The sequence below is a fragment of the Rhipicephalus microplus genome, chromosome 3 (assembly GCF_043290135.1).
Source record: "Rhipicephalus microplus isolate Deutch F79 chromosome 3, USDA_Rmic, whole genome shotgun sequence".
Classification (NCBI taxonomy): domain Eukaryota; kingdom Metazoa; phylum Arthropoda; class Arachnida; order Ixodida; family Ixodidae; genus Rhipicephalus; species Rhipicephalus microplus.
In genome coordinates, this window is record NC_134702.1 from 127,803,256 (window position 1) to 127,815,882 (window position 12,627).

Below are 12,627 nucleotides of genomic sequence, written 5' to 3' on the forward strand. Positions count from 1 at the left end.
TCCTGTCATTGATTTGATGGATATGTGAAGTTTAGCATCATAAAAGCACCGTATGAATATGAGAGACGCCGTAGTGAAGGGCTTCAGAAATTTCCACCACTTGGGGTTCTATAACGTGCACCAAAATATGAGCATACGGGAATTCAGCATTCCATTCCATGACCTGTGGGTTCGGAGCAGAGTACGTTAGCCACTAAACAACCACGACGGGTCGTTACGCCAGCTGTTTGTTTACTTGCTATCAAGGTGAAACAGGTTTCACAAAAAAACAGTCCCAATAACGAGGGAGAAAAAAAGAAGCAGACAGACAGTGGCACTGACTTACAACAAGATTTATTTGCTGGAACTGCGCATTATATACTTGAACAGTATCTGACAAAAAAAGAGAAAATACAAATCACAGAAAACAGAATTCAACTAACACCCGAGTAATACGCGATTACTTGGGTGTTAGGTGAATTCAGTTTTCTTTAATTTCTATTTTTTCGTTTTTGTCAGATACTGCTCAAGTATATATTGCGTGATTCGACCAAATAAATCTTGTTGTAAGTCAATGCCACTGCCTGTCTGCTTTTTTTCTTGTGCCTCGTTATTGGCCCTGTTTTTTACGTCAATCATGTCGTACCAACTCGCCCAAGCAACCATGTTAGAAACAGGTTTGTTGCCTATCTACCTATTGGTAAACCTAGGGGAGATAACTGTTTTGAATTATCGCGTACCCTGCTTTGCTGATGGTTCACATGCCCGTTTTGACTTAACTCGCGTGACTATCATAGAGAATACACTGATGTCACTCTGTATCTCGGCTGTGGCGGCTGCATTTGCGATGGAGGCGGAAATGTTGTAGGCCCGTGTGCTCAGATTTGGGTGCACGTTAAAGAACCCCAGGTGGTCGAAATTTCCGGAGCCCTCCACTACGGCGTCTCTCATAATCATATAGTGGTTTTGAAACGTTAAACCCCACATATCAAATCATGATGTCACTCTGTTATCGGCGTTTGCGACTGCTCAAGTGTAGGTTGCAGCGAGCAGCTCATAAGCGCGAAGTCATGACTGACTCAACAGCAGCCGTGTTGTCAAGTGTGTATTGACATTGAACGTGTTTTGCAAAGATGAAGGCGGTTGCAACTAGATAGCGCTTGCAGACAGCGTGTTATAAACGAGAAGGAAACTACTTTCTCGCCTTTGAACTTGGCGTCGTTTAGAGGTCGCTTAAGACGAACGCTGAAGATCACTGGAAGTATCATAGGTGGCGGTGTTTCTCAACTTCCCACCGAAGGGTGGCAAAAAGATCTAGTTTATTTCACACCATACAATTTCATTCTATTCTTTGCTCGATTCCGTTTTTTCATGGCACTGTGAAAATCGATTTTGTTGCATTCTTACCATGACATATATCTTCAGACGTATCATAAATATTTGTTTAAAACGACAGTGTTCCATTCCGGCGTCCACAAAAATATCGAAGTCGTATTTTCATCAGAGATAGGACGTTTACGAAATCTATCATGCATTTACGTCCTTATTTCATGGAATCTCGAAAACTAACAGTGGTGATTTTTTTCTTTTCACCATGAAAACAAACTATCGGTGCATGAAAACAATTGTTTTAATTACAGATAAACTACAGCAAAGAGCAAGAAACCTGGCTTCTACATAGGAGACACAAAAGCACATATGCCAATGAGGATCACTACGGAATGTTTTTTCTCATGGCTGGAGTGCGTCGAGGTGAAGATCTCGTATTCGCTAGAAAGACATTACGCTACGAAAGACGATGTGAGTTTATTTTGTATTTGTTTCTTTACCTACTTGAATACGCAGATGCGAAAGTGCGCCTGCTAGTCGCGAGAAAAATTTTACATCATTAACAGATATCCTCACAGAGGGCGCTTTAACACAGAGAGCGCTTTGGCAACGGGCCAGTTGATGATATTATCATTGAGCCTAATAATTCGATAGCTTAAAAGAGCTCGTTTTGCGGAAAATGCGGCGACAGTGTCGGCATCGTTGGTTGTGAGCAAAAAAAAGAAGCATCTTTGCGTGACGGAAAAATCAAGAAAGATGGATATAAAATAAATGATAAAAGTTTCGAGTCTGAGTGTGGATCGAAATTCGGTCGATTTGCGTGGCAAGTGGGTGTTCTCCCACACAGCCACGCGAGGTATATAGTGGAAATAGTGTCCTCTGCTTGGAAGTAATGTGAGAGTAACTCATGCATTAAAACACCCGCATACATTATACATGCTTCAAAGTAGGACAGGTAATGTTACCATACGAATGCCTGGTAAAACCGTGCATTGCCATCGGATTATCACATTGACATTATCAAAGGGGCTTCACAATTTAAAGCCAGTCCCCCACTACAAGGCGCACAAACGCTACTGCACCGTTAATGCCATGTAGCGGGTGCATAGCAAGCTTGAAAAAATTTTATACCCTATGTATATGAAACACGCACTAGGATCAAGATATTAATACTGCGATCAACTTTTAAGGCGAAGCTCAATTCTTCCCGAATTATTTTTTCAGTTCATTTCGAAATCATAGTCGACGGTGCTGCAGACCCTATTTAAAAACGTCCACCATAGGAATGGCGGCTTTCACCATCCACCATTTTGGTGGATTATGGCGGTGGAAATGTTGGTGGCACATGGTGTATGGTGGCGTATATGGTGTAGCAGAGGGTGGATGGCGCGCTCGAGCCGGCAGTGCTGGAACGCGAAGCAACGTCAGAACCAGCGTGACGAGCTGCCACTAAAGAAATAATAGAAATAATTGTATGAAAAACCATGCAGAAAGCACCCCCCCCCCCAAAAAAAATGAAAGATGCGCCGCGCGGAATCAAATCTGCCACCTTGCAATTTCTGACTCAGCACATTAACCACGGCGTTACGCTGACAGATGGCAGCTGTGGTGTTACGAAAGTAGTCAATTCACAAACTCACTTTCACACTTCATCATCATCATCATCATTTATTATTCTTTAAGGGCCCTGGTTTGGGCATTACATAAGGGGGGGGGGACATCAAAATATGCATACAAGGTCACATTTACAAAGGAAAAAGGCATGTTAGCTCTGTGCACTGCTACGAAACTGAAAATAAAAACAAAAATGACACATGCTACGCGTTTCCGCATGCGCTTGCAAAGTATTTGCATTGCGGTTTGACATGCACAAAACAAAGGGAGAAAAAAAAGAAAACTAATAAGAAACAAATAAACAAACAAACATCATAGTACGTGTTTACAAAATGATAGATGGACTGATTTTGTAAGCAGAATCTACAATAAGGAGTGGTTTCGTTATACATTGTTACGGAGTCGAGGACAGTGGTATTATATAACTTTAGCGCTGTAATATTTACGAAAGAATAAAGAATAAAAAAGGTACAGTACGAAATATTTATATACACTTGGAAGAAGCAGCAGCTTAAAAGTAAGCTTCCACTTTCTTGTGTGAGTCGGTGCAGTACAGGAGTCTGTTGTCGGTCAAATTCATTTTGCTAAATGGGCTGATACTAACTGCCTGAATTTCGAATTGTCACCTTGATGCACTATTGATTCGGGAAGCGAGTTCCATTCCTTTATGGCCAAAGGCAAGAAAGACTTGTTGAATGCGATTGTTTGACTTGTCGTTGCGACTTGTTGAATGCGATTGTGAGTGTTGAATGCGACTTCAGCTTTGTTTGTCGCTTATTCGAGATTCATGGGATCTGCCCCTGCTACTAACATTCGCACATTTGATAAACACGAACAACTGCAACCGGTAACGATTGCCACTGCGATAATGGCAACAGCGCTATGTTTTTGTTACAATATACAACCGCAAGAAAATAAACAACTCAGTTGACTGAGGAGCACCTACAGTTTATCGGCGGTTACTGTCAAGTTTATTGTCAGTTTCTCGCTCCTTGCAAGGGGCGATATCTGTCAGGCTTTATGACGCTTCTATGTTCATTCGACAGATACGCCCACACAAGTGATTGTGATGTTTTTCGCGCAACGCACAGCGCAGTCGTGCCAGCGCACCACTGTTGCTCTGTCGTTTGGAAGAACTACATAACGGCTTGGCCAAAATGAATGCAGTGCGCCAGAAACATTGTTATATTATTCGTTCTGTACGCATAAGAATCGGCTAGTCTGTGTTCTCGCATAAGACCCAGTGAAGTGGCCGTGAGTGCAACCAGCGGCTGTTGGTGAGGGGAGGCGTACATTTGATGGAAGTGCTGCAAACGCGTCGCCTCGTTATTTTTTTTTTCTTTTACGCGGACAGCGTACACCATAAGAAAAACTTAATTTAGGTTAAATGATGCTACAGCTTTGCTGTATTATCATTTTCACTCATCAAAAGTGGGCATTCTGAAACTCAGCAGCACCAATAACACTTCTACGGGCTTGGTAGGTAGGATTACCCTTTGGTGGAAATCATGGTGGTAGAACAGAAGGGTGAAAGTCGAATTCGCTGGGGCTTGTCTCGATGGTCGAAAGTGAACGTTTATGCATATTCGCACGCACTTTGTTAACTTAAAAGTATGGCTAAAGCAATAGAGTGTGGAAGAATCGCCAGGGTTGCGTTTCTAGCGTGGTGATATCAAGTTACCGCTGTGTTCTGCTCTAACGTTCTAACGGGCTATTGCGAACTGGAGCTCATTTATTTCTCGACAACTGTGCGCTGATGTAAAACACTTATTGTCACTGCTCACAGTGACACTTCTAGTCTTCTAAACATCACAACAAAAAAACACATCACGAATGTCAAACTGATGTAAGTACGTGGTGAAATGTAAACATATATTTACGGCCGCATATTCTATGTTCCACAAAAATTGAAGCGTTGTTGACACCACTAGAATGAAAAAATAAACGTGCTAGAAAGCGTGATGGGCAGCGTTGGTTTCTTTTGATTATAAACTTATATTTCTGCGCATACAAGAATGGAACGCTGGAAATAGGCGATTTCACATACTGTCGTAAGCTTTTTCATCGTGCTATCATCACCTCCAAGCTTCCATCATGCCACCGTCATCCACTTTGCTCACCAAGCCATCCACCAAAGACGTTTTGCCTCGCCACCATCAGGTGGCATTTTCCACCATCACCATCATTGGTTCGTAACCACCACCACCATCTGCTACCACTTTTCCCCTCTAGCCGTCATAAGCCGGCGATTATCACCGTCACCACCATTGGCTTGCCGCCATCACCACCATCTGCCATCATTTTTTCCACTCTCGCCGTCATGAGCCATTATGCCCGCTACAGTTTCCACCATATCCACTAATATTTCCGACATTTCCACAATTATTTCCATCATATCCAGCAATGATTCCACCATCCACCAACCGAGGATTTTCAATAGGGGAACTAAATTCTTAAGTTCACATACGAGTTTATTCTACTGGTTACTGTTCTTACCCTGTAATATTACACTCTGTGAGGTACTTGCCCTTATTAAACATGGGGAGAAGAAAGTAGCGTGCGTCTTTTTCGTCTAGTTTCTGTGATTATCTCATGTTTGCACTCTGTTTTCTGCTTAGCTATTAGTTATTAGCTATTAATCATAGAAGTAGAGTTAACACTACTTTTCTGAATTTCTCTCTCTCTCTCTCTCTCTCTCTCTCTATATATATATATATATATATATATATATGTAATCATGCAATCACGCCCGAGCGCCGGCTTTAAGCACCATGCATGTACTGATGTCAAACAGCTCATGCTGATACTAAAAGTTCGACAGTGCACGTTGATTCCCTATAGCAGACAATTTTCTTCAGTACATAGTGTGACCACGTTTGCATTGACCATGAAACAGAGGAGCTGTGGCTAATTGTAGGATGTTTCGCGGGCTTTCGTCAATGATCGCATGCCTCTTTTACTACTACAATGTTCACGTTCACCTTACTCTCTTAACATGCCGTTCATTCCTTATTAGTCATATTTTCATTTCTTCTTCTCTTTTTTTCTCTTTGTTTTTCTTAGTTTTTTTCTTTTCTTCTTGTTCATCTCTCCCACCTGTCCCCTTTCCTCCTGGCTCCACAAGCCAACAAAGATAAGGAAAATCCGTAATTATATTATGCGTTGAAAAAGACTGGGCTCCCGTCAAAATGTGGGGTAACTTGACTGTTATGGGAAAGCGCATTTATCTTCATTCACACTTGTACTTTGCGGCAACCAAAATTATTCTTCAGCGTGTATATATATATATATATATATATATATATATATATATATATATATAGCGTAGTTTTCCCTTCATTGAGAACTGTACCTTGCACAAGTGTCACAGTTGTACACGACGTATTATTTACTCGCGGACATCTCAGTCAGCGGAGCATTGGGCAAATGGCACCAGAAAACGTAATATTCAGTGAAAGGGCACCGTGAATACGCACGTGTATTCACCAGTATGAGTGAGGCCTGCTTTAAACTTCAACCGGCGTTAATGGTCAAACCCGTTGTGGTACACCAATGCTTCGGCAAAACTAATTATGTTGTCATACTAGGCTGCATTGAGGCAGCTGCTTCCACCCTGAGGTTCTGTCTCCTAATGTAGGACTGCCACCGCCATGGCGTGTCCGCACCAGTGTGGGCAGACGACTCCTCATAGAGGTGGGTTTTCCGCCCACCAATGTTCACACCTAACAGGGCCTTCTGAAAGAGCGAAAAAACAGTATTATCAAATCTCCGCCACGCGCAATATGCATCCCTCGTGAACAATGATGACAACAAAGTAGTTTCATACCGGCACAGGTACTCCATCATTCCAAAAATACCGAAACAGTATTCTGACAATCGATTTGTGTCGGTCACATATATCCGCGTAAGCATGAGTTACGGTAGCAATAATAACAAAACATGTATCGTAAGAAAGAAGAGAAGCCCAGCTGGTAACACCAGCTAGACAGAAATGTGGCGAACGGTCATGTAATCCTGCGTCCACAGCTTGCGTGTAGCAATGTGATGCTAGAGCAACAAATTGTTGCTACTTCCTCTCAACACGTTGTAAATGCTCACATGAATGGATTTTTTCACAGCGGCTTGTTGCCGGTGCTCATGACAAGCTCAACGAACCAAATTTATCACACCTCCAAATTCAGGTCTAAAATGAAACTCCGTTCAATAAATGTGCTCAAACTCTCGTTTCATTGCGTCTTATGATCGAGCTCAATCCGGCATGCGGCACGATCTCCCTTACTGCGCATGAGCGCCCCTATCCTCTCTCTAACTTTTCTCTCTCTCATCTCGCAACGCCGATGCACGCAGCGTCTCTTGGCCTACGCTCTTTCCCCTCTTTCTCCTCACGGCACCCCTCTAAGAGACATATACAACCACACTGCGCATGCGCATTCCCTGTTCCTCATTTCGCACGCTTCCCACACTCTTGCCTCACAATGCTGACGGCTGCAGCGTCTGCTAACCTACGCTCACTCCACCCTCTCTAGAAATCCATCCTAGTGACTATTGCGCCCCCACTTCGAATGCGTGTCCCCTCGTCATCTCTCTCTGCTACGCTTAAGCCCGCAACATATGCAGCGTTTTCCCGGTGCTTTCCCGGTGTTTCGTTCGGTGGCGTCATTCGGCGTCAAAGCTGCCGGTCACAGTGGTCGAAATGTCAAATTCTGGACATTTCAGATATCTGCTGCGCCGGCACCGATGCAGTGAGCAATCAATGAATGGAGAACCAATCAGCGCATGGCTGCTAGCAACTTCCGCTACGTAGCAGCATCGTTTGCTGCTGTCTACATAGCTGCCGCCCGACTCAGATCTGTTAAGACGTCACCGTGCGCTGTGTGGCCCGAAAATTCTGAACTGATGCTTGTATTTCACTTAGCTTGTTCAACAGGAAGTGCTCGGGATTTCTTCGAACTGTTCTCGAGCGACAAACTCAAGTACACTTCTAGTACACTCAAATTCAAGTCTATCGGTAGGGTAAGCAGGCCTGAGTGTATTGGCTAAATACGTGGCCTCTAAGATGTATAATAACTCTCAAGCTTGGGGGCCGTGTGTTGCGAGTTTCTGGTTCTTTCTATTCCACACAGCTGGCGCTAGAAGTAAAAACAAAATCTTTTCAGTAGCCCTGCGATCTGTTTTTCTTACCTCAGAACTGTAAATAAGACATGAAACCGGTTTTCAGGAATATTTCTTGTTGCAGAATTGATGGACACTACACACTGCTTTGCGAGGTCTCGCGTTCATTTTCTTCCACCCACTTTGCGACTTTCTCTGCGATGTGGAGGTGACACTGGCCTTGGCACTCCTCATTAAGTTTGCCACCCTCTTTCGGCGTTCACGCGATGACGCCGAGGTAAGCGGCGCCGGAAAAACGCTGGAAGAAACGCTGCATATGTTTCGGGCTTTACCCTGTCTTTAATCACTGCGCCGTGGCGCCTTATGGCAGACAAAAATCAGGTGTTCGTCTTCCTCTCTAAGAAGCACTATCTGCCCATATCGCGCCTCAAAACTTGGGCGCAAGCAACGTCTGCTAGCGAGTTTCTTACTGAAGAAACAGACTTTCTCGCGCTGCACAACCATTCACTGGTGTTAGGAAAAAGAGGTGTCGGGACATGCCACCACATCCGTGACTGTGGCGACCTTGGGTAGCGTGGTCCTGGCTGCAGCCATCCGAGTCTCAGCGGAAGATGAGTTGAGAAGCCGGAGTAGAAAAAAATGGCAGATGCCGTGTACAGTGGGAATCAGTGATATGCGAAGCATGAAAGAGAAATGTTGATATGTCACTTTTAAACTAACACAATGTTACGAGGTGGAACTAAGTGATGCCCAACATGACTTCCGTGTCATAATTATCATGTTTGAATGTGTCGTTTACCTTCGTCATCTGTTCACGTCACGTGATACCAAATTTAGTATATGTGGAGTTAGCGAAACAGCCGCGAGCATGCTATGAGCGTTGTATGTTGTCATGCTCTTACATGACACGCGTGCAGGGTTATCATGTTTGCACCAGTCATATATTTTGTCACTCATTGACGTTAGGTAACACCAAATTTGCTATATGTAGAGCTAGCAAAACAGCCGCGAGCGCATCATAAGGGGCCCAATTAATTTCCTCCTCCTCGAGTAGCTTCTACACTTGCTAAGGAGGGAAGATGCTTAAGGTTCGAAATGGGTCCCCTCGATGACACAAGTGCAAGGTGGCCGCGTGAAGGAAGAGCCGTAGTCTGGTGAAGAGACGCTTTTCTGCAGCCTCAGGCGTCTTCCGAGTCCAAGCCCGAACCTATGCTCATATTTAGCATTCAAACATCCTCTTTTCAACCCTCGGTTGAACAAAGGGTCTCCACACAAGCCAATCACACGTGTGGGCTCGCATCGCCACAACCAATCATGAAAATACTTTTATAACAGGCACTCCTTTGGTGGCCCCGCCGCGGTGGTCTAGTGGCTAAGGTACTCGGCTGCGGACCCGCAGGTCGCGGGTTCGATTCCCGGCTGTGGCGGCTGCATTTCCGATGGAGGCGGAAATGTTGTAGGCCCGTGTACTCAGATTTGGGTGCACGTTAAAGAACCCCAGGTGGTCTAAATTTCCGGAGCCCTCCACTACGGCGTCTCTCATAATCAAATGGTGGTTTTGGGACGTTCAACCCCACAAATCAATCACTGCTTTGGTGAATATCACGTTATGGAGTACAAAAAGAGAGGGAATATGTTTTCCGCCTGTCACACTCTCTCACATACCAAGCCGACCTCTGTCGGCAGTCATTCTCACGCTCGAGCCCCGTCAGCTCTCTCTTCACACGTCACTTCACAGAAGCCTCTTTAAGCACGGAGAGTACACGTGAGGCCCTGTGCGCTGACCAGATGTGGACGCGACTGCAAGGCACCCCGACATCTTAACAACACTTCGTAATGACGTACAGCGGGGAAGATATGCTCGTCTCCTTGCCGCCACTATATCTCGGTCAGCTCAGTGGTCACGTTCCGGCTTCATTCTCAATAGCACGCGTGCGTGCCAACAATGGCTTAAACTCGGACGGTGGCGCATGGCTTGCTTCTTGCCAGACGCTCTTCCGAGTAAGCCTTTTTCTAGTTCCGAACGGGGGCGACCTTGATAGCACCACTCGTGAACTGTGTGAACGAAGGAGCCTCCTTTATTTCCCATGCGCAGATCCCCTACGTTCGCCTTCGTTGAACTGATCCGCTTCATTAGTTGACGGGTCGGGAACTGGCTCCGCGCTCTGCATCTGCCGCATTGATTGCACTACACATCAAGCGCTGATAATGGTTACCTCATACTAACACCTCCCCCCTCAAAAGTGTTACTGGATACTTGATGTCCAGTAACGCGACAAAACAAACAAAAAATCACTAAATATAAATTCTCTTTTGGTTCGCGCACATGCGTGAACTTATTTTAACTTCACTCTAAAGAGGAGAACTTTCACGTCCTTCAGCGAAATAGACACATTGACACATATACATAATGCTCTCAAATGGTCGTTCGAAAAAAAAAAAACACTCTCGCAATGCACAAGAATTAAGAATGCACTCGGAATGAAGTCAACAGTGCCAGTCCGCATTAGCTTGACACAGAGCACAACCACAGCGCATAGTCCAGCGGCTCTTGTTTTTTAAATTTACACACCATGAGGTCATCGTTCCAACACGTGAGCCCCACTCCATGCGCCCTCAATGCCCCGCATAACACACTCGAAGAGAGTGACGGACCCAGCACTACAGGTATACTTTAGTCTCAACGGATCGCACCAAGAAAAAAAATATAAACTTACTTCACAAACGCTACCATATTTACCTACGAAGTTATTCCTACACAACACCTGTACTACACCAAAAAGCAGTTCTACCACTTAGAGGCAAGCTTGCCTCTCAACAACAACACAACAAAAAAATTGGCAGCATATCCACGGAGTGAATGATGGAGAGGGGAGCGAAGCATTCGTCCGTCCATTCGTTCTTGCTTCCGTCCGTCCATGCGTCCGTCTGTGTGACCATCCATGCGTCCATCCGCCCGTCCGTGCGTGCAACTGTTCGTGCGTCCGTCCCTGCGTTCGTTCATGCGTCCTTCCGTGCATCTGTCTGTGTGTCCATTCGTCCATCTAATAAACACTCCAAGTACCACCATCTCTCATCGTTTCATCATATATCCCCATATAGAAGCACCGCCATCCAGCGGATATTCCAAGGACTAAACGAGAGGTGGCACACGCACACTTACGGCTTGCGCTTCGGGTCTACTTCCCACCTTTAGGCACCTCGAGTTCATGGTACATACTAGTTCACTGTATTCATGGCACTGCGGTCCAACGCTCACTAAACATTTCTAAAACCAATGAGGTTACGCCAGAGAGAATAACGCAGCAACCTTTTCCTGTAAGATAGTGCTCAATGTACATGCCAATGGCTGCTAGGGGGAAATGAGAGACAGGAGAATTTGGCTTTTACTTTCTTACGGCTTGCGCTTCGTATCTACTTACAACCTTAATCTCCTCGAGTTCATGGTATATACCAGTTCATTGTATTCATGGCACTGCGGTTCAACGCTCACTAAACCTTTCTAAAACTTAGGAGGTTACACCCAGAGAGTATAACGTAGCAATCCTTTCTTGTCAGATAGTGCTCATTGTACATGCCATTGGCTTCTAATGGGGATTGCAGCGTGCGCGTTAACTAAAAGCCAAATGCTCCTGTCTCTCATTCCCCATTAGAAGCCATTGGCATGTACATTGTGCACTTTTTTATTGTTCAACAACGCACAGAAGAAATCTCTCACCGGCACCACCTTGGAGGTCAAATCGTTATACGTGTTACGTACTACAACGGCTACAAGGGATGAATGGGTGCCATTGTAAGAAGCTTCGCCCCTAAAAATGCCTAGTACAACAAACAATCATTTGGCATCACGCCGGAAATATTAGTCTGTTCGGCCCACTTTCACATAACGCATAACAATAAACGTGCGATGCAAACTACTGTACCGTCATTCAATTCACAGTAACTGCTTCAGTGGCTACATATTAACAACAACAACAATGAGGAAAAAAGCTCAGTTATATGAAACATACAAAACATCACCTTGCCACTTAACAGTTACGATCAGTGAATCCAATGATCGTCCGAGACGCGAAAGAGGATCGCAGCCGTGCGCAATGCGCCTTTGTTTTGAACGATTTTTTTTCACATTCACCTCTCATTCAAATGTGGACGCCTCTCGTTGCAACTGGTTCAGCCTCTCACTGAAGAATGCCACTGATGGTGCACATTCAATATCGTTTGGAAAGGCATCCTCTAATTGCCGTTTCCGATGCGCTCATAGCCAAATAAAAATCTTCGCTGCGGGTGGTTGCCGACCACGCAGAAATCAATGCGAAGGCCTCTACCTCAATTAAACGCTAGCTGTCCCTTTACGTGTCTTGGCAGTGTGTTCGACACCCTCGTACAGCCTTAACCAATAAATAAGTGACTTTTCACTAAAAGCCTTTCACAATGTCGCCACTCTTCGATAACACGCCATACCTCAACACTCAAAAAAGAAAACGCAAAACTAGTTACTACAATGACTTCTGTCCATGGTAATTACATAAAAAACTGCTCCGGAACTAACCAAAAGACAACCCAAAAGAAAAATTCCTTCAAGAAACTGGTACT

At 44.7% G+C, this 12,627-nt stretch overlaps 1 protein-coding gene across 1 annotated transcript in view; it reads left to right on the top strand.

Moving 5' to 3' along the window:
• The first annotated feature begins 543 nt into the window (after window positions 1-543).
• The window catches only part of LOC142803916 (uncharacterized), a 44,158-nt gene continuing 32,074 nt past the window's right edge, over window positions 544-12,627 (top strand). Inside the window, exon 1 of the mRNA XM_075890209.1 lies at window positions 544-1,779. Coding sequence (XP_075746324.1) covers window positions 1,701-1,779 — 79 coding nt within the window. The 5' untranslated portion in view covers window positions 544-1,700. The remainder of the gene's footprint in view (window positions 1,780-12,627) is intronic.